A 21,494-nucleotide genomic window follows, 5' to 3' on the forward strand; every position below is an offset into this window, starting at 1 on the left:
AAACACTACCTGCAATCCAGATCCTCGAAGGTATGAGGCTCCTAACTCCCATGGGGTCCACTGGAGGTTAGGAGCCGGATTCCCTTTGAGGATCTGGGACCTATGGAAGTCGGGGGTGGCGGGAATCTTGGCGACTCCGGCTCCCGGCCACCGGCTCGGGGCGCGCTCTCACCACAGCCCAGCGGCTGCAGGTTTTATCCCAAATATCCCCAGCCCCTGGCCCGCCTGCGCGGCCGGGACCTTCTCTGTTCCCCCAGCTCCCAAAGGGGCCCGATCTCCCCAACTGCTCCACAGTCCAACTCCCCAGGAGAGAAGATCCCCCCCGTGGATCCCCCGCACCCTCCCTCACAGGCTTTGCCCCCATGTCCCCAGGGCTGTGCCTCCCCCACCCCGCCAGGCCCCTGTGGCTCCGCCCCGCCCCCGCCAGCCGGGCCCGGCCCGGGTTTATTCTTAGCCTCCTTCTCCCGGGTCAAGGGGTTTCCTTCGCCAAGAGGCTCCGCCGCAGACCCGCACCGAGGAAGGGGGCGGAGCCAATCCGGAGGGGGCGGGGCGGAGCCGGAGGGGGCGGGGCCTGCGGCTCGCTACCTTGCCTGGCTGGAGGCGGCTGGCGAAGGGGCTGGAGCCTGGTCGGTGCAATTCGGGCATCGCTGCCCCTGCGTCCCGGGCCGGGCTGGCGGGGCGGGAGCGGGGGGCGCCCGGCGGGGCCGGATCCGGATCCGGGGACAGGCGACACCAGCCGGGGCAGGACCCGCCGCGAGCCTCTGGGAGCGAGTCCGGCCAGCGCTGCCGCCGGGGGGGCCCTGCTGCCTGAGCGCGCCCCGTGCGCCTCCCCCGCTGCGCGCCCCCCCCAGCTGCGCGCCCCGTGCGCCCCCCCCCGCTTTCCCCGCTGCGCGCCCCGTACGCCCCCCCGCTGCGCCCCCTCCCCGCTGCGCGCTCCGTGCGCCCCCCCCCCGCCCGCTCTCCCCGCTGCGCGCCCCGTGCGCCCCCTCCCCTCTGCGCGCCCCGCTGCGCGCCCGCTGCGCCCCGCATGAAGCCCCTGGAGAAATTCCTGAAGAAGCAGGGCTCGCACCTGGCGGGCCGGGCCGGGCCGGGGCCGGGGCCGCCCCTGCAGCGCCGCCAGAGCGTCTCCCGGCTGCTGCTGCCCGGCTTCCTGCGGGAGCCCGCCGAGGAGCCGCCGGGGGGGATGGAGGAGGCGGCGCAGCCCGGCGGGGACGGGCGCTGGCTGGAGCTGCGGGCCCCGGACGCCGCCCTGCGCTCGCCCTCGTCCTTCTCCTCCGAGGAGCTGTCCCCCGCCGAGCCCCCGCTCAGCCCCGGCCCCGCCGCCGCCGCCCCCTGCAGCTGCTGGACCCCGGGGCCGCCCGAGCGCCTGCTGGGGGCGCTGCTGGACCGGCTGGGGGGGCCCCCGGCCTCGCACGGCCCCAGCTGCGACGCAGGTAACGGGGGGGCTGGGGCGGGGGGTCAGCGGGCGGCCGGGTGGAGATGGGGGGCTGGGGTGAAATTGGGGGGCCAGGGGCAGGTGGGGGGAGGGGTGCTGACGGGGGTGAGGTGCCTGCATGAAGCAGGGGCTGGTTTATGTCACGGGGGGGGGCCCAGGGTGGCCCCGCTGGGCTCCCGGTGCCGGCAGGGCCGGGGTCACCACGCGCGAGCCGGGTCCGTGGCAGGCCCGTGGGAGCCGGGTGGGGGCTCAGGGCCTGGGGTCGGAGCTGTCCGCCTTGGCCCGTGGCAGCGTGGTTGCAGAAAGGAGCAGGCAGGAGTCGCTGGGCAGGGGCCGGGGTCCCCTGCGGCACAAGGGATGCTTATGGGGGCCAAGGGGGCTGTATGGGGGAGGGCGGGAGCGGGGCTGCAGGCAGGAGCCCCCCTTGGCCAGCTGGGCCGGGGCTGGCATTTCCAGGTGCTGCCTGGTGCCCCCCTGGCTGCGGGCCGAGGGCTGTGAAATAAGCGCTGTGCCCCCGGTGGGGCCTTGGCCGGACCGTGCAGCCCCAGCCCCTCGAGCCGCCTGTTAATCGTTAACCTGCTCCGGGAGCAGCGTCCGTCCGGCTGTCGGTCGTCCCTTGGCACGGGCTGCCCCCTCACCTCCCCCCGGGAGCCTGCCGCAGGAAGGAGAGGCCAGGGCCAAGTGCCCCAGGCCCCCGTGCCCGTGTTCAGCCCGTGGGTGGGAGGTCGGGGGGTTTCGGGCCGGGCAGTGGGGCCCCTGGCTGGGGTGAGCGACACGGCCCTGAGAATGCATGGGGCAGCCCCATCTTCTGGGGGGCAGGGATGCACTGAGGGTCTGTGAAACGGGGCCAGAGCCAGGCGTGGAGCAGGGGCGGGCTGTGCGAGCTTCCCCCAGCGCAGCCTGCGAGTGGTCTTCACTCCCGACCCGCAGCCCCGAGCCCCCCGGCTCTGCCGGTGCCGCTCAGTCCGGTCCTGAGCCTCCCACCCCCCCGCTGGTTTTTGGTCCCTCTCCAAGACCCTTGCCAGTCATGCTGCCACGGACCCCGGCCCGCGTGTGGTGACCCCGGCCCTGCCGAGAGCCCAGCCGGGCCACCCTGACCTTTCCCCTAATGACCTGACCCTCCCCTCCCCCACCTGTGACATAAACCAGCCCCTGCTTTCAACAGGCACCTCACCCACAGCCAGCACCCCTCCCCCCCAGCTCCACGGGGCCCCCAACCCCCTCCCAGCCCCCAAACTCTGCCCTCTCTGCCCGGCCAAGCCTGCTTGTTTTGACTCCCGCTGCTGGCAGTGCGTGGGGCAGTGCGGCAGTGGATGGCGGGGGGTGCGTGGGGCAGGCCCTGACAGCCGGGGGCATTGAATGAATCAGACCTCAACGTTCTTCCTTAAAATCCACCCGAGTGGATGCAAAAGGCAGGTGCGTGGAGTAGAAGAAATCCCTTTGGCTGTGCGGCTGTTAAACAGCTGCCGCGTTCCACTCCAGAGGGGGCTGCATTTCAGTGTCGGGTAAAGGGATCGCATCACCTAGCTCCCAAGGGGCCTGTTGGACTAACTTGCAATTAAAGCGCTGTGAGATCCTCAGGGGAGCCGTGTCACATATTGTATATAGAGATGGGGAAACTGAGGCACAAAGAGAGGCGGAGCCTTGCACAGAACATCAGTGGCAGAACTCGGCGTAGTCCTGGCTCCCAGTCCCCTGTACTAACCACTGGACACGCGCCTCCGCGTGTATCGCTTCCCTGTGGAGTGCAGGATATAATTATACTCCTGTGTTCACAAGAAAGCAGGTTCTGAAGCAGGGGATGAAATGTCAGGGCAGGTCCCAGCCTGGGGAAGGGAAGGATTTCCGTGTTCCCGCCCCAGAGCCCTCACTGCAGGACCACCCCAGCAGCAGAGCCCTGGCTCCATTGTGCGAGGGATTTGCTTAATCTCCATCTCACTGGTGCAAAATTACCTCTGGGTGCGGATTGGAAGCGCTTCGATCCCGGGCTTGGCGCTGGCCCTGAGCCGGCAGCGGAACAATGCTGCTCCCGTCTAGCGATTTCCATCCCAGCCTCTCCAGACATTAACGACTAAAGCTCCCAACCCTGCCGGCGGCTGCCCCATTGACACCCCTGCTCACACCGGAAAACTGGGGCAGGACCAAGAATAGAGAACCAGGAGTCCTGATCCTGAGCTCCCCCTTCCTCCAACCAGTAGACCCCACTCCCTTCCCAGAACTGGGAATAGAACCCAGGAGTCCTGGTTCCCAGCCCCATTTTTCTAACCACTAGACCCCACTGCCTCCCTTAGCCAGGGATAGAACCCAGGCGTCCTGACTCCTTGGTGTGTTTAAGCCACAAGCCCTGCCCCCTCTCTGCAGTAGGTGCTGTATCCCCAGCTGTGAGACTAGACCCAGCACCTTGGAGTGTAGACAGGCCCTTGGGGGCCGGCTGCCCGCAGGCGGGGCTGGGCAAGGGGGGGATTGGTGGGTCAGTGGAAGGCGTCCCAGTGACCACAATGGTCTCTTGAGCAGAGCCTGCCTCGGGCTGGATGGCAGCTGCCGAGTGAGCCCTGGTGCTGTGGGGACCCTGCCTCCCGTGCATGGGCCCCATGGAAAGGGAAAGCCAGAGGGGCCGACCCTTGGGTCTGCCTTGGGCCTAGGTGGGGCACCAGGCTGGGTGGACCAGCTGGCTGACCTGATGCAGCGCCTCTGGCTCACGGCTGCGTTCAGCAGCGAGGTGGGAAGCCACGTTCCCAGCCCTCCGACTGCCCCTGCGTCCGCTCAGAGCTGCCTCTGGCTCCAGCCTGTCTTCTGCGGCAGGGAAGCAGCCGAGGCCCCCGCCAGGACACCCCTGCGACTCCGCTCACCTATAACGGGCAACCAGTGGAACGTGCGCCCGCAAGGAAATCCCCTTCTCTTATCCCCGGAGACGCAGCCGGCGCCCGCGGGACGGGCCACCCTGAGGTCCGTTGCCAGGGCCATGGAAAGGGTTCAACGTACAGCGGGGTTTTCCAAAGGGCCCAAGGGACGTGGGACCTAGACCCCAAATGCCCCCTGCTGTCAGCCCCTGGGGACACCCGAAGACGCTTTGCTCCCTCAGTCAGCAGCCCTAGCTATGGGCTGAGGCCTATAAACCCTCCGCCCTGCCGCGGGTCTGGAAGGAAGAGCCCCGGCATGGTGTCGTCCGTCATGCCCCTTCGTCCATAGGGCTCTGTCCTGGCTGCGGGGCTGATGGCTGCTGGGAGCCGGTGCAGCAGGGAGGTGACGGAGGAGGGAGCTCACAGGGACAGCCTGACTCGGGGCAGGGCTGGGATTCATTCCATTCCCGGCTCTGCTGCTGACCTGCTGGGTGACCTTGGGCAAGTCATTTCCTCTCTCTGTGCCTCAGTTTCCCCTCCCACCCGGTGTCTGTTTAGCCTGAGATCTCTCTGGGGCAGGGTCAGTCACTGTGTGAGAGCACCCGGCACCGTGGGGCCCGATCTTCGCTGAGGTCTCCAGGGGCTGCCGTAATGACGGTTCTGCCGCTGTGGCCAGGGGAGTGGCCCAGGCTGGAGGGAGCCCAGGTCTCCTGCAGGCCCATAACCCCGTGGTCCTCCTGGGCCTGGGGAGGTGGGAGTTTGCTGTGGGTGGGTCCCAGGCTGATCGGCCGCCCAGAGACTGAACGGCAGCCCCGCCGGAGGGGCATGGCAGGCCCGGGCGGCGTGTGATATCGCCAGGGCAGTGGCTGGCCGAGCGTGGCGGGGGCCGGGGTCTGGGCAGAGTTTTGCTCTTGGAGATGTGAGATGCTCCCTCCCCGTGTCGGGCCGCTGGGCCCAGTGAGAGCGCGGCGGGAACCGGGCTGCTTGGCTGGCATGACCCGACCGCGGGTGCCACGAGGGGCAGGCTGAGGGGTTGCTCTGGACCCACCTGGCTTCCCCGACGGCCCCAGCAAGGGCTTTGCATTCACCGGGGGGCCTGGCCCAGCAACTGCTGCCCAGACGGCGAGGGCCCAGCCTGGCAGCCCTGGCCCATCCTGTGCACCTGGCACGAGCTGGGGGCAGGGGCAGATCTGCCGTGGCCCACAGGGCTCCCTGGAAGCAGCAGGGAAGCCGTGGGGCGAAGCCCAGGGAAGCTGGGGGGGTTGTGGTGTGGGTCAGATACTGGAGCCGGAAGCCGCCTGGGGACTGATTTTCAACGCAGGGTCACCCTGCCGGCTCTGGGGCCAAGCCGGGTCCCAGCAGTTCCAGTCCCTCTCACAGCCCCGGGGGTCCACGTCTCTCCCTGCGGCAGGCACCTGCTGGGCAGAGCAGCACAACCGGGGGGGATGGGGGGGGGCAGCACAACCGGGGCCCTCCAAATCCCGGCCGCAAACCGCCCTTGTGAAATGCTCCCCCCGGGTCCGGTGGGACAGGCGTCCGCCGCCCAGAACCTGCCCCAGATGGGCACTAGCCCTCCTCGTGGGCGCCACCATAGGCCCAGAGCTCTCTCTGGCTGCCCCCCCCCCCCCCCCCCCCCGGCAGGGCTTGGCACGCCGGCAGGGCGTGGTGTGTGTGGGTGGCACCTGCCCTGCTCACGTTGTACCTGCTCAGTAAATAAACAGCACTGGGGGGGTGGGGCCCCCTTCCCCAGCCCTCGCCTGGCTCGCACACGTGTGCCCCTGTTCAGACATGCACAGACGCTGCACAGCTGCGAGGGGGGGCGAGGGGCTAAAGCAGGGGGGGCTGGGAGTCAGGACTCCTGGGTTCTATTCCCAGGGCGGGGGAGGGGGTGATGAGAGTAGCAGAGGAGGTCTCGGGATGCTTGGTGCTGACACTGGCTGAGAGGGGCAGTGTGGACTAGTGGTGACAGCCAGAGACTGGGCCTCGAGGCAGCCAGGTTCTGTCTTGGCTCTGCTCCTTCCTGCCTGGCCCTTCTGAGTCCCAGCGTCCCCCTCGGAAATGGGGGCGACGTTGCTTCCACGCCTTTCCCTGGGGCCCTGCAGCTCTGGGACGAGACGTTCAACCTCCCTGCCTCGAACTGCCCGCCCGGTGCTTGTCGATTGTCTGCAGCTGGGCTCCGGGGGCTGGGCCCTGCGCAGACAAGACCAGAGGGGCGGTCCCTGCCCCAGAGATCCTCCAATCACTCTGATCCCTGCCCCTGCTCTCTACCCGCCTGCCTGTGTCTGTGCTGCACCCGGCAGAGCAGGGCCCTGGTCTTGGTTGGACCCTCTAAGTAACACGCAATAATCTTAATGGAGGGGTGTCAGCCTGGCTTTCTCAGCTGGGTACGCTATTTCCCTTCACTTCCTGCCCCCTGTGCTGTTAAACACATCAGTGCTCCACCCTAGAGGTGGCTGCTTTTCCGTTCGTGGGGGAGGTGATCAGCGCCGGCTGCACGGGATCTTTTGTCCTTTTGCAGCCTGTGCTCACCTGCGTTGCGTGCTGCCATGGCTGGCTGCTGTGCTGCACCCTAGAGGTGGAGGCATCGCGGGGCTGGGTGTGGTGTGCAGACTCTGGGTGCTAATGATTATTCTCTGCTCTGATTCAACGCTCCCTGTGCGGGTAAACGTCTCTCTCTCCCTCCCTCTCTCTAACAACATAATTACAAAGAAAATGAATTAATTTCCTTGCCTGCCACCCACCTCCCTGTGAGCCCGGCTTGGCTGATCTGGGCGGCGGGCGTTTGATGTCAGGGCGAGGCGGGAGCTCGAGTGGGGCTTATTGCCACGGGCCCTGGGGCGAAACCGAAGGGATTTGCTTTAGAAAAGCTTTTGGCTAATCTTGACCGATGCCAGGTCCCGTTCCCCATTTCCCGGCCTGGTGCGCCGTGTCACCGGACAGGCTGGGCTTCCTCGGGCAGAGCTCCTCCTGCAGTCAGCTTGTCTGAGTAAGGACTGCAGGACTCGATCCGTGAAGCAAGGGCCATGTTCCACCCCAGAGGCGGCTGCATTTCAGTGGGGCTCAGGGGCTGATGTGGTGTGTTTGTGGGGGAGGGATATGAAGTGGGTGGGTGGGGGACAAACAGGTCTGTGGGTTTGCTGGGGGATCGTGTCAGGAGCTGGCCGGGCAGGGAGGCTGGCCGGGATCAAAGAGCAGCAGGGCAGATGGAGGCTGTAGCATGTTGGCGCAGAGCTCCCCCCTGCAGAGGAGGAGGTCGGGGCATGGGCAGGGGGCGAGGCAGGAGCCGGAACCTGTGGCAGCCGGGGGCAGAGTCCATCCACAGTGGCTGCGAATACCTGAGCAGTGGGTTGTGAGTCACGGCATTCCTGGCACGGGGACAGGTCTCAAATCAATACCGCCGCGCCGTGGAGGGCAGTGACCGAAGGGACCCCCCACTGCCCCTCTGGGCAGGCCCGAGGCCCCTGGCGGGAAGGGGGACAGCTTGGACCCACTGGAGATGGGCCTGGCTGTCCCGTGCAATGCAGTGGGTTTCAACCTTTCGTTTGCGGGCCCCTTGAAATGTCGCCCGAAGCCCTTTGGAAATCTTAGCTGCCGGCTGCGGAGCCGGGGGGCTGAAACCCGGGCGCTGGAGCAAGGCGGTGGGTGCCTGGAGCGAGTCCTTCCCTGCTGCCCGGGCCTCAGTTTCCCCGGTGGTGCTAGCAGGCCCCGCCCACCCTGGTTAAGTGCTTTGAGATCCATGGAGGAAAAGGACAAAGCGAGATGACCCTGGAGCGAAAGGGGCTCCGCCCCCCAAGCCGCAAACCCCTGACGAGCTGGCAGGGGAGGCCCCGGTACCAGCGTTGACCCTTTGTCTGCCCCGGGTCGGGAAGCTGAGCGCCCCAGTGCAGGCCAAGTGACTGTAAATAGTGGCGACACGGCACACGTGTGCGAGCCTAGGAAGCCGCCGGGGGAAGGGATGGGGCCAGTTTGTGCGTCCCCCAGCGGGTGCCCTCGTGCATGGTCCAGCCGTGCACCGGCAGGGCTGGGCGGCAGCGCCGTGGACACAGAGCACCCCCGGCCGTCCCCCCGCGCACGCCTGACCCCGCGTCCGTCCGTCTCTCCCCTAGACGTGCTGCTGGACGATGTCATCCTCACGCACTCGCTTTTCCTGCCGACAGACCGTCTGCTGCAGCAGCTGCTCCAGCAATATCCTGTGGGGCAGGCCCCTGCGGCGCCGGGCACAGCGGGAAGGGCCGGGGCTGCTCCGGAAAGGGGCAGGGGGGGTTGATTGGCTTCGCAGCCGATCCAGCCAGGCCTCGCTCTCCTGCCCCGGGGTGCTCCCGGGTAAATGGGGCCCGATGCGCCGGGGCGGTGATGCCGGATTGCACCCGCCGGAGCTTGAACCTGAGCCGCTGTGAGGTGGACGCTTGTTTTCCTCCACTGCACATATAAGCCGGGCTGTTATTGTAGGGTCTCCCGTGGGGAGCTGTGCTGTGCACACTGGTTTGCTCCTGCGCGGGGCTGGGCCTGTGTGTGCGGGTTTGCCAGGGCAGGGTTGTGTTGTAGGGTCGCATGTGAGCTCCGGGGGAATGTTGTGTATTTATAAGCAGGGGAACATGTTAGTATTTGTTTAGGGGGAAATACAGCGGCCGAGTCGCGCCCCAGCCCATGCCAGGCCACCCAGCGCAGGCAGCTACACCAGGGAGGGCCGGTGCCGGTGCCAGTGCCAGGCAGCCCCAGCTCCTCTCTGCGTGAGCGGGAAGCAGGGTCCGAGCGTGTGCCCGGGGGAGAAGGGGGCAAGTAGCAAACGTCTCCTGCCTCGGCCTTTGTGCCCGGCTCATTCCCCGGAGGATGGGGCCCGATCTCCGGGCCCTGCGCAGGACCAGCCAGTTGAGGGCTGGACTTGGCTGAGCGACTCCTCACCCTCGCCAGCCACCCCTGGGCAAAGACCCGTAGTGCCCAGCCCCAGGCCCCACTTCTCTCTCTGGGCCAGCCAGGGTGCTCCTTGCCTGGGGCTGGTTACTCCCCTCCCCGGGGCATATTTCCAGCCCCTTTCCCCTCCCCCAACTCCTTGGGCCTCTTTTCCCTTAACCCGGTGCCCACCTTCCTGCTGGCGTCGGGGAGCCCTTCGCCGGGCGGGGCGGGCGATGCGCTGCCGAGGAAGCGAGCCGTGCTGACTGTGCTGCTGCATTTCCTGGAGACCTACAAGGGCATCCTGCAGGAGGAGGAAAGCGCTGGGAAAGTCATCAAGGTGTGTGTGTGGGGGGGCAGCTTTACCCTCCGTCCCAGCCCCCCGGGGCTGGGGGGTCGTGCCCAGGAGCAGGAGATCGCGGGTCTGTCGCTGGGGGAGGGATTTGTCTGATCCCCTGCCCGGGCCCCCACCTGATTTACCAGCTGGGGTGATTCTTCCTAGTGGGTTTAATTCACAGCACCCCCCCGCTGCTCCAGGGCCCCCCGTCCCGCCTGCCCCCCGGGAGCTTTCCTCTCCTGTGACGCGTGTCGCTGCGTATTTCTGCAGACCCCTCGCTCAGCCAGCCCGACCGTGGGCCCTGAAAGGTGCTTGCCCGCAGCCCCCGGAAAACCAGCCCAGTGCCCGGCCGGCTCCCCGTCCCCCGTGCCGAGGCGGGTCTCTGGCCTGTTGCCCCGTGTCCCAGGGCAGCGCCAGGGCTGAGCTGGGAGAGCCCTGCCGGCCGGGCGGCCTAAGAACCCTTCTCTGTGCCCTGCCCAGGAGCTGTACCTGCTCATCATGAAAGACGCCTTCCTCTACCACGAGCTGGAAGACGAGATCATGAAGCTGCACCAGCTGGTGGAGATGGTGGAGCTGACGTGAGTGCGCGGGGTCCCTGCTGCCGGGCGTCCCCAGGTTACCCCCAGGCCCCCTCTGGGCACCGGCCCCCGGGGTGCTGGGCACTGCCCGCTCCCGCCCAGAGAGCTCACGTGTGTCCACACGGCTGCCGCAGAGCCGGCCCCGCCCCGCCAGCGATGGCTCCTCGAGGGCAAAGGGGTCACTAGTGGGACCCAAAATATTTATGCTGGGGGGCCGGGGCTCATGAAACCCAGTGAGGCTGAATCCCTCCCCCCTGCAAGGGCCTTATCCCCCTGATCTCCCCCCCCTCCCCCTCGGCTGCAGGGTGCCCGAGGAAACCCAGCCGTCCAGCAAGGCGGTGAAGCCGCTTTTCCGGCATTTCCGGCGCATCGATTCCTGCCTCCAGACCAGGGTGGCCTTCCGCGGCTCGGACGAGAGTGAGTATGGGGGGGTCCGACCCCGGGCCTGCCCCGCCCCCTCCCTGCAGCTGCAGCGGTGATGCCTGGGTTCCGTCCCGCGGGGGAGGATGGAGCCGCTCGGCACGGGGCTCCTGCCCCCCAGAGGAGGGTGGCTGGCCCCCGGGGGGACGTTCCTTAGCAGGATTGCATTGATTTCTGTGCAGGCCGGGTGAGCTCCCCGGGGGGGGGGGGGGGGCGCTGGTGGGGGTGGGACAGCGGCACCCCCACCCCCGGTGACTGGCAGCCCGCCCCTCCCCGTCTCCTTTCAGTCTTCTGCCGGGTGTACATGCCCGACCACGCCTACGTCACCATCCGCAGCCGCCTGTCGGCCTCGGTGCAGGACATCCTGGCCGCGGTGACGGAGAAGCTGCAGTACTCGGAGGAGCAGGCCGTCCGCGAGGACGCCCTCGCCCTGGTGGTGGTGGCCTCGTCTGGAGGTGAGTGGCCGGGGGGGTCGGTTCCCCTGGGCTGAGGGGGTATCCGTGCAAGGCACCGGCCGGCCTTCCGTGGGTCTGGGGGGGCCGGTTATGGGGCAGGGGCACAACCGGCTATGCACAGAGCAAACCCCGGTGCCCGCCCCACCCGCACAGGCCGGGGGGCTGACAGCCGTTCCTCCGCCGGCTGGAGTGCAATGAGTCTGGGGGGTCCCAGAGGCTGGGTCCCAGGTCTGCAGCGGGCGGGGGCTAGTGGGGGGAAGGGGCTGGCAGGGGGCAGCGTGTCTGGGGGGTGCAGCGAGTTCATCCCGCCCCCTGTCTCTCCTTCCCCAGAGAAGGCCGTGCTGCAGTCCAGTGAGGAGTGCGTCTTCACCACCCTGGGTGTCAACAGCCACCTCTTCGCCTGCACCAAGGACGCCATCGAGTCGCTGGTGAGAGCCCCCCCCCGTGCACAGTGCCGGGGGCCACCCGGGGAGAGCCCGGCTTCCTGCCTGTCGGCCCAGAGCTGGCCAAGTGGGACCCAGCTGGGAGCTGCCAGGGGGCGGGGCTGGGTGGCTGGTGCCCAGAATCTTGCTTCTTTCACTTCCTTTGTCAGCTGCATCGCACCCTGGCCTCGCTGGGCGGGACGTGGGGCGCGATGGAGCTGCCCTTTGCAGCAGGGACGTGCGGCCGTGGGGCTGCACCGGCTCGTGGGGTCGGCGCAGCGCGTGCCAGCGGTGAGGCTGGGCGCTGGCTGCTTTAGGAGCCGGCTTCTCTCCCCTTAGGAGCGTTTGCGGGCTCGGGGTGGAGTTTCCCACGGATGCAGTTCCATGTTCCCACGGGGGGGGAGGGGGACGCTGCTAGAGCGGCTGGTACCCGGGCACCTGCCCCGTTCTTAGCACCGTCACCCTGCAGGCTGCAGGCTCATGGCAAGGCTCCCCTCCCTCGCCAGGTCCCGCTGCCCGAGGAGATCCAGGTCTCGCCGGGCGACACCGAGATCCACCGCGGGGAGGCCGAGGAAATAGCCAATCACCTGACAGCCTTTCACTGGGAGCTCTTCCGCTGCATCCACGAGGTGAGGTCGGAGGGGGCGGCCTGTCTCCACCCCTCCCGTGCGTACCGAGCCTGCGTGCAGGGTGCAGGACGTGGGGCGGAGCGAGCTGGGGAATGATATTTTTAGCCCTGCAAAAAAAATTGACCAAAACCGATTCCCTCCCGCTCTTCCCCCCCATTTTTCGTTGAAAAAACCCTTCCCCGTTTTCGTAGGTTCAGAGCCGTGGCTGCTGCAAACAGGAGCAAGGGCCGGGCCGGGGGGTTCCGGTTTTTCAACGAAAATCTCCGAGATTTCAGGACAAAAATGGAAACTTCCCCACAGCTCTCCACGGAGTCGAAAGCCTTTTTTCCTCTTGTTGCCCAGCTCAGACGGGGCCTTTGCTCCTGGCGGCTGGTTTGAATCCAGCCTCGGTCAGCAGGCAGCCAACGCTGCTCCTCTGGTGGCTGCTTGGCCTGTACGTGACACGAGTTGGGTGGGTCTCAGTCAAGCTCTCCGGAGACAGGTGTACACAGCACTCACCGGGCCCCTCGGGGTCAGTCCCGCCAAGATGGGCCAGAGGCTGTGATCCCTTCTGGGCCAGGGGTGGACGGGCAGCGTGTAGGGCACGGGGGGCAGGGGGCGGGATGGAGGTAGGGTTACCGGTGGGGCAGGGGACACGGATGTGGAGTGATGCCAACCGAGCCCCTCCCCTGTCGTCCGCAGCTGGAGTTCGTGGACTACGTCTTCCACGGGGAGCGGGGGCGGCGGGAGACGGCCAACCTGGAGCTGCTGTTGCAGCGGTGCAGTGAAGTGCAGCACTGGGTGGCCACCGAGATGCTGCTGTGCGAGTCGCTGGGCAAGCGCGCTCACCTGCTCAAGAAGTTCGTCAAGATCGCGGCCATGTGAGCGCCCGTGTCTCCCGCACCGCGGGGCCCTGGGCGGGCTGGGCGGGGGTGAACGGGCAGGGCCGCGTCTCGGCCGCTGGGACACTGCGCAGTGAGCGGGGGGCTCGAGTGCCCCAGGGCCAGGGGGGCTCCGTGGGATCTCGCTCACCGAGGAGCTTGGGGCAGTGGGGCGGGTATTTATGGCAGCTAAAAATGATCTGATCCATCCATCCGCACCCCCCGCCAGCCCCTCATCCCTCCCCTCCCTCCATCCACCCCTCCCCTCCCCTCCCGCCTCCCCTGGGCCCTACAAGTGCAGCTCAGGCCTGGATTTCAGCACTGGGGTGGCAGGAGGCTCCAGGGCCCAATGGGCGCCCCCGGGGTCGGGCCCAGAGTGCTGGGGGTGGGGAAGATTCCCCTGGAAGTAGGGGACGCTGGTGGTCATGGGGGGTTACCCAGAGCCTGCCCAGCTGGAGCAGAACCTGGCTGTGGGGCTGCACACCCCTCGTCCGCCCCGCAGGGCTGGGGTGGGGGGCTCTCTCCCTTTCACCCGTTTGCCGCTGGTCCCTGAGTCTCCTGCTCTGCGTCCCCAGATGCAAGCAGAGCCAGGACATGCTGTCGTTCTACGCCGTGGTGATGGGTCTGGACAACGCGGCCGTCAGCCGCCTACGGCTCACCTGGGAGGTGAGGGGAGAGCCCTGTCGGCCCAGGCTTTGGGGCGCCGTGGGTCAGGCCGGGTCGCCTTGGTACGCCTGGCAGTGCGCTCCCGTCACGGAGTCACCCCGCCCCGGAGGGAGACCTCCACGGGGAACCGAGGGCGCAGCTGGGGGCGGGAGGGTTAACCGGGGGGGGGTTGGTCTCACCTCACACTCAGCACTGACCCCAGGGCGCCACAAAGGGCCCGTGCTGCTGTTTCTCAGAGGTTGGGGCTATTTTGGAGGCATTCAAGCCCAGGGGAATTCCAGCCCTGTCCTGCCCCGGCATTGCCCCTGCGGTTTCAGCCGGGTACGTGCTGCCTCGCCCTCCCCCTTGCTCCGCTGCCGCGGCCGACCCCAGAGATGGCTGCATCTCGGTGCTGAGGGAAGCGGCTCTTTCTGCAGCTGCCAAGTGGGTGGGGGGTCCCAGGTGCTGTTTATCAGCCCCTCCCTCCCTCCAAATAAACAAACCGAGGAAATAAACACCGGCCCCTCCCGCTGCTAAGCAGGGCCGCGCCCGCCTGTCTGCCCGCCCGTTGAGCAAGAGCGCTCTGTGCACGCAGGGCTGGCCACGCCGGGGATTAGCTGCACATTCCTGAGCCGCAGCAGCCTGCCCGCCCCCTCCCTGGCACGACTGACTGCGCCCTGCCCCCCTGCCTGGGCTGGCCCCCACCACTCTGCCCCTGCATGGGAGCCGAGCAAACTCCCTCCGTTGGGACCACAGGCAGGCGCTGCCCTGAAATCCCACGTGGTGCCCGGGTGCCAGCTTGTGCAGGGGCACCGGCCCCCAATGCACGAGGCTGGTGCACGAGTGACCTGCCTGGCACGGGGGTGGCTGGTCGGGCTCTGAACCCGGGGCCGAGGCCGGGGCTCTCACGGGCCGTTTTGTTTTTCAGAAGCTCCCTGGCAAATTTAAGAACCTGTTCCGGAAGTTTGAGACTCTGACGGTGAGACCGGGCCCGGGCTGAGCATGGCGGGGGGTGTCCCGGGGGTGGGGGGGCCAGGCCAGTGGGCACCCACGGGTACCTGGGGAACGTGGCACCTGCACACGGGCAGGGAGGGGTGGAAAAGTTCCTCTGCGGCTCCGCTCCCGGGAGCTCGGCCCGGGAATCTCCACGCAGAGTTACCCAGCAGCTTCCCGGGTGCAGCGGGGAAGGGGGATGATGCCAGCGGGGCTGGGCCGGCAGGTGCTGAGCACGGCACGCGGCAGTCCCCGGCTCCATGCGCCGTGATCCTGGCCGGCCCCATGCCCACCCTGCTGCTGTGGAGATATGGCACGCAGCCGGCCCCCTCACTAGACCGCGCTGCCTCAACCGTCCCGAGCCCTCCGCCCGGCCGGACAGCGCGCGCCCATTGCTGCGTGGAGAGCCCCCGTGTGGGGGGGCTGGGCTGCCCGGGCAGAGCCTCTGGTGCCTGATGCCGGCGCAGCCCCATGGACCAGCCCAGCTGGGCGCCCGCAAGATTTGCCCTGGTGCAGGCCTGGTTCTCCTCTCCCTGGCCCTAGGTCTGCAGAGCCCAGCCCCTCGTGCAGCCTCCCTGGGGTCCCGCTGGGGTGTCCAGGCTGGTGTCCCCCCGGAGCGCCCCCCCTTGACCTGTCCTCTCTCCCCGCCCCTGCAGGACCCCTGCCGGAATCACAAAGCCTACCGGGACATCCTCTGCAAGATGAAGCCACCTCTTATCCCCTTCGTGCCCCTCATCCTGAAAGGCGAGCGATGGGCCGGCAGGGAGCGCCGGGCACAGTCCTTCCCTGGGAGGGTTGGGGGGCTCCCCGGAGGTGCTCCCCACTGCCCCCTCCCCACCGGCTCGTGGACGCCCAGGGAACCGATCCCGGCTGAACACCCACATGTCTGCTCCTCGCTGTACGGGGGAAGCGCTGCCCAGTGGTTACAGCAAGGGACTGCTGGAGTGGACTCCTGGCTCTGTTGCTGTCTCATGGGTGACTGGAGGCAACTCCTGTCCCTCTTCGGTGCCTCAGTTTCCCCAGCTGTGCTGCAGGGAAAGGGGCCATGCCGCCAGGGGCCGCTTTCCCAGTGACCTCACTGCCTCAGGGCAGCGTCGAGGTGCTGGGCTGCCTGAGCTGCTGTCTCTCCCTGGAGACAGTAAAACCCAGAGTCCTGTCCCGGTGACCCCCCAGCTCTTTGTGGCCAATAGACCTCCTGGCCACGTGTCGCCTGGGTTCTGTGAACTCGGCCTGCTCCTGCTGGGCGAGCGCCACTCGGGGTTTTCCCTTGGTCACTGTTAGCTGCCGCGCTCCACCCCAGCAGTGGCTGCATTTCAGTGCCGGGGCACAGAGGATTCCTGGGACTCTTAGCGGCCGTGTCACAGGCTCCTGAGCGGACAGCCCTGGGAATCCCCCTGCCTCCAGCGCTGTGGACTGGGGTGCGGGCAATCCCAGCCAGATGCCCAGGGCAGCGGGGCCGCCTTTCATCCGCTCATCTTGTCCCTCCTCCTTTGCCCTCCAGACCTGACGTTTCTGCACGAGGGCAGCAAGACGCTCCTGGATGGGCTGGTCAATGTCGAGAAGCTGGTGAGTCCCCCCCTCCTCCCCCGGAGGAAGAGACCCCCCGGTCCCAATTCTCCCTGGCGGGTTTAATCTCCAGGACGCCTGGGTTCTCTTCTCAGCTCTGCCTGGGCAAGGCCCCTCCCCTCGGGGATGCGTGTTATGAGGGTGCCTGGGGGCCCTGGCCTGTTGCACAGCCACAAAGTGAGGGACGGTCCCTGCTCCAAGGAGCTCACGTTGGGGCGGGGGGGGAAACTGAGGCAGGGAGCAGGGCGGGACTTGGCCAGGGTCACTCTGCGAGCTCCTGGCGGAGATGGCGACTGAGGCCTGCTCTGGTAGCCCCCGCCCCGTGTGCCGGTCACGAGCCCCTGGCCTGGTTCTGAAAACGGCTAGTGTCGGGGGTGGGGCGGGGACCCCAGGTGGCCGAGCCCCCGGCCCCCGGCAGTGAGCCCTGCGGGGTGAGCCTGCATTGTTCTGGGAACCTCCCTCATGCAGCATTCAGCGAGGCAGGCCCTGGCGCGGGGGGGGGGGGGGGGGGAACCGCATGGAGCCCGTGTTTCCATGGCAACGCACTCATTCTCGTGGCCCCGCGGGGGGGGGGGCCAGGCGCTCGGCACACGGGCTCCGTGGGCGAGAGACGGGGCCAAGGCCTGCCTGGGGGACACGTGTGGCCGGCGTCCCCTGCCCTGGGGGAGCTGCTGGCTCCGTCTGTCCCGGCCGTCCGGCGGGGCCCCCCCTCCTGCTTTCATCCAGCCACGCGGCCTGTCCCGATCCTGGGCTGGTGTAAGGGGAGCCGCTCCGGATTGGCCCTGGAGACACCGGCAACAGAATCCCCCCTGCCCAGCCTGTAGCTGGGGGGTGGCTGGGCTGAGAGACCCCCCCCCACACACACCCTGGACCCCCTGCGCTGGGCTGGGCATCTCGCTCCCTGCAAGCGCCAGGTCGCTCCCCCTCGCGGACGCAGCCGGTCACAGCCCAGCGGGGGGGCGGTGCCGAGCCACCGGGGGACCCAGCACCCCTGGATCTGTGCCCATTTGGGGCCGGGCACTGCGAACTTCCCTTCCCCCCCCCCAGGCCGTGCCCAGCGGGGGCCGTGCTGTGCCTACCCCAGGCTGTGCTGGGCTCTCGCTGTCACGCTGGGTGTACGTGGGGCTGTGGGGTTCAGCCCGCGGGTCATCCCCACGCCGGGACGTGCTGCGTGAGGGGGCAGGGGCTCGGAGTCCCTCCCAGCCACGCAGCCCCCAGCGGAAACGGGCGCCTAGTCTAGGTGCCTGGTGTAAGAAACCGGGGCCCAGGTCTCGCTAAATCAGCCTCAGGGCAGAGTTTCCCTAGGGGGAAGCAGGCGTCCCGCTGGGCGAGGGCGAGGGGGGCTCTGCTGGGCTGTTCTCTGCCTGCAGCGAGGGCCCGGGCGCTGCCCGTCTCTCTGCAGTGATTGCCGGTCTCCGCGTGCTCTGGTCTTGTTTCTGTCCCTGAGTGGGCTGGGATCCTGCAGAGCTGGGGTGCTGGGTAGACGATCCTGAGGCCTCACCCGCCCCTCTGGGGCTGGGGGCTGCCCCGGGGCCAGGCCCGGGGACCAGGCTCTTAACCGTGTGGCCGCTTTCCTTTGCAGCACTCCATCGCTGAGAAAGTGAGGACAATCCGGAAGTATCGCAGCCGGCCCCTCTGTGAGTATGACTGCCTCCCCCAGGCTGCCCCCGGCACTGCGCTGCACCCCCGGCTGCGACGCTCACGGCTTCCCCAGACTGCAGATACCAGCCTGGGGGCCTGGGCCTCTGGTTTGACGGTCTGAAGCTGGCTGTCCCCTGCCAGCGGGCAGAGACCTTGTGCCCGTGCAATGCGTCCGTGTGAAAGCCGCCTTAGTCTGGCTCATCGGGCTCTCGGGGACCCAGTCCGGCCCCCGTGCTGGAGCCCGGCTAGCAGCAGCCAGGCTTGCCTCCGGGGTAGCCAGCAGCCTGGTGTCTTGCCTCGGGTGGGCGGGAGCCAAGCCCGCTGGCTAGCGGGTGGCAGAGCAGCACCTCCTGCGGCTGGCTCCCGGGTAGCGCGCCCTGACGTCTCCTCCCCCCCCGCAGGCCTGGACATGGAGGCATCACCCAGCCAGCTGCAGACCAAGGCCTACGTGCGCCAGTTCCAGGTGATTGACAATCAGAACCTGCTCTTCGAGCTGTCCTACAAGCTGGAGGCGAGCAGCCAGTGAGAGCTGCCCGCCCCGCCACACTACAGCACTTTGGCCGGCTCGCCGGACGCCCCTTTGCTGGGGGGCGGCGCGGGCCCGGTGCCGCAGCACTTTGTGGTTGACAGAGTCGGCTGGACTGCGCAGCCGGGGGCAGCCGGGACTGGCTTTAAACTCCTGCCCAGCTGGGACAGGCGCCGGGGGCTCCATCCATGGGGCCAGGGTGCAGGGACCGGGGCGGGAGACGTGGTCCCCTCCGATGGGTGCCAGCGGGGTGGGCAGGAGGGAGCCATGTGGGGCGTGGGGGCAGGATTCCGCCCCCCCAGCCGTCCCAGCTTCCTCTCCCAATCCTTCCTGGGTTGATTTATCCCTCCTGCTTCTTCCACCGCTGTGTGTGTCCCGCCTTTCCTCCCTCCGCCAGGCAGGGCAGCTGTGATTCAACCCGCCCCCCACCTGGCTCTTAGGGTGCTGGGCCCCCAACCTCATGCCGGGGCACTCTGAGTGCACCTCAGAACGCAAAGGGCCCCCACGGGGAAGCAGTGCTGGGCTGCTGGGGAGATGCCCTGGCTCCAGGGCCTGTGTCCCCCGGCTCTGGCCCGGCTGCAGGGCCCGCACTTCCCTTAGCGTCAAAGCTCTGGGTCGTCCTTTCTCCCTGGGCGGGATAACTTGGTCCCTAGAAGTTTGGCTGCAGTAACTGACCCAGGTGGGGTTTGAACCTGCGACCTACGGAACTAAAAGCAGGAGCCACTAGCCCGACATCCCATCACCAGCCTCCTGAATCTCACCCAGGGGCCAGCCAGGAGGAGAGGGGAACCAGCCCCCATGTGGGGTAGGTGGGCACAGGCAGGCCCATAGCGCGCTCTGGATTTCTTTTTCCATTAGCCTCCCTCCGACGCTGCCCCATCTCTGTCCCCCCCCCACAGGATGGTGCCCCTGGGCCATGCGGGAGCCGAATTCTTGCACAGCAGATGGCGGCTGCCGTGGCTCCCCCACCTCCCCAATCAGAGTTCTGGCAAGGGGGGTGTTTCTCAGCTAGTCCACGGTGCAGCCGATTTGGACTCAGGGTTTTTAACCCCTGGGGAGCTCGTCCCCACCACCGAGGAGTGCTAGGAACGTGCCTGGGCCCAGCTCGGTGCCGCTGCAGCCCGGGGGGATACGGGACCAAGGCCCCCGACGAGCCTCCTGCTTGGAGGAAGGCGGCTGGGTGCAGTGCGGGAAATCTCGGCCCCCCTGGGGCTCTGGGCGCGGCTGTGCCCCCAGCAGCATTGCTGGCGCTCCTGCCGTCTGGTGTTCGTCCTCAAAGCCCCGCAGGCCTGGAGTCACGTGGCCGCGGGGGAAATCTCCGCTTCTTGGTGCAGGAGATTCCAGCCCTCGGGTGCCAGGACAGAGCTGGAACGTGGGCCCCTGCCCCGACCCCGGGAGGCGAATCGCAGGGCTGGGAACAACCAGGGTCCAGCTCCTGCCTCTTCCCCCCTCCAGTGCCTGCAGCGTGGACACGTGGAGGGAGGAGGGGGTGCCTCCCTGGGGCAGGCCGGGATCGACCCCTCCGCTTCCCCCCCCTGCATGCCCCGCTCACCTTTGCCCAGGGCAGGGGCCCCAGCCTGGCCAGGCCAGTGCTCAGGGGTGGGGGGGGACCTGGACTGTGCCGAATCCTGCCCTATCCCAGCTGCCTTTAACCCTGCCTGTCCACTCCCCGGCCCAGAAGCGTGGCTCTGCCACCACCCCCACCCCCTGCTATAGCAGGGACACTTGCCTGTGGTTGGGGTGGGGACCCCTCCCTTCAAGGAGCCCCCGGGACAGGATGCAGCGAGGACAGCTAGCCCGAAGGGGGCGGGGGGCAGGAGTGGGGGGGAACCCCAAACCACTGTTCCCTGCAGTTCTCTTTTTGTACCTGTCCTTTTTGTCGCGCTGCGAGCGTCTCTATATATTCAGGGTCTTTCTGTTTCTTTCACTGCTGAGGGTCTCTTGCTGCGGCGGCAGCTCCCTGGCCTAACCCGAGAATGTATATTTTGTACCAAAATGCTCTCTTCATTGTAAATTTATTTTTTAAAAGAAAACGGCCGATCCTTGTGTCTGATCCACGGTGCTTTGTGCAGAGGCGCTGCTGCGGGGTGGAGTGGGGGCTACTGTCCCGTCACCCCGGACAGCTGGCAGCGTGTATGAATGGCCTTGCGGATTTCCCAGGACCGCGACCTCAACAAAGGGACGATCCTGAGCAAACCAGGCCAGGTGCCAACCGCGGCTCCAGTGTGCCTGTTCCGCCTACCCCCAGCTGCAGCCTTGGAACTGCCATGTGTGCCCACAGGTGCTCCCCAGCGCTGTGTGTGTGTGTGGGTGTGGGGCGGGCACAGGACTACACGAGTGTTTGCTGGGCCCCACCGTGCCCAGGCGTGTGTCCCCCTAGATGTTTAGCTGTTACAGGGGTGAGGAGGGGGAGGATCTAACAAGGAGGACGGCAGGGCGCCCTGGCACTGGTTATGGGGAGTGCTGGGCATGGCCGTCCCCACAGCAGAGCAGCTGGCCGGGGGCCAGGATGGTACCTCAGCGCACAGCTGTGGCCCCCCACCCCCGGGTGCCAGGAGCTCTTGAGGCATGGCTGGGGACATGAGCTAGCCATGACATGGTGTTTTGGTGCAGCATGATGATGTCATACCGTGGTGTGATGTCACTGCAAGAAGAAGTGGAGGCCTATGGTGCTGACATCATTGTGGGACAGCATGCTGATGTCACATGGTGCTGTGATGTCATTCCAGCACCCCGGGCTGAGGCCAGGTTCATCGCTAGCCTGCCCAGGGTCTTGTGGACTAGGGGATACCAGGGTGCCCCAGGGGCTGGCAAAGCCAGGGCTGGGCCCCAGGAAAAGTCCCCCAGCTGGGCTAGGACCCTATGTGACCTTCCCATCATGGCGGCCATCCCGTCATCCTCCATGACCATCCCAATATGGCGTCCAGCCCCCATCCCGTCATCCTCCGTGACCTTCCCAGTATGGTGGCGCACGTCAGCCTTCCTCAGTGACCTTCCCAACATGGCCACACAGCAACACTTATGACCTTCCCAACATGGACGTAACGATGGGTTCTGCTTGACCTTTCCAACATGGCAGGGCCTTGCCGGCTGACCGTTTAAAAGTATGTCCTGGATCGCCTGATGACCTCGCCGACTTGCTGCGCAGCCGCTGGCACGCTACGTGTGACCTTACCAACATGGCCGTCGACGGCCGCTCGTTCTTGGCGCGTCCAACTCCGTGTTTCCTTGAGTGACCTTCCCAACATGGCGTCCTG

The 21,494-nt window shown here is 67.3% G+C and overlaps 1 protein-coding gene across 1 annotated transcript; it reads left to right on the forward strand.

The window, feature by feature from the left end:
- The first annotated feature begins 985 nt into the window (after positions 1–985).
- Positions 986–21,014, forward strand: RAPGEFL1 (Rap guanine nucleotide exchange factor like 1). The gene is made up of 15 exons (XM_067541256.1): positions 986–1,433; positions 8,382–8,460; positions 9,358–9,505; positions 9,983–10,080; positions 10,385–10,497; positions 10,788–10,955; positions 11,286–11,383; positions 11,884–12,006; positions 12,688–12,866; positions 13,442–13,532; positions 14,440–14,490; positions 15,161–15,248; positions 16,006–16,070; positions 17,653–17,707; positions 18,113–21,014. The coding sequence occupies exons 1-15, from the start codon at positions 1,028–1,030 to the stop codon at positions 18,235–18,237; spliced, it is 1,887 nt and encodes a 628-aa protein (XP_067397357.1). The 5' UTR covers positions 986–1,027; the 3' UTR covers positions 18,238–21,014.
- Positions 21,015–21,494: the final 480 nt, after the last annotated feature.

This window comes from Emydura macquarii, unplaced genomic scaffold (genome assembly GCF_026122565.2).
Source record: "Emydura macquarii macquarii isolate MOO-44397 ecotype Brisbane River unplaced genomic scaffold, CSIRO-AGI_Emac_v2 contig_629, whole genome shotgun sequence".
Classification (NCBI taxonomy): domain Eukaryota; kingdom Metazoa; phylum Chordata; order Testudines; family Chelidae; genus Emydura; species Emydura macquarii.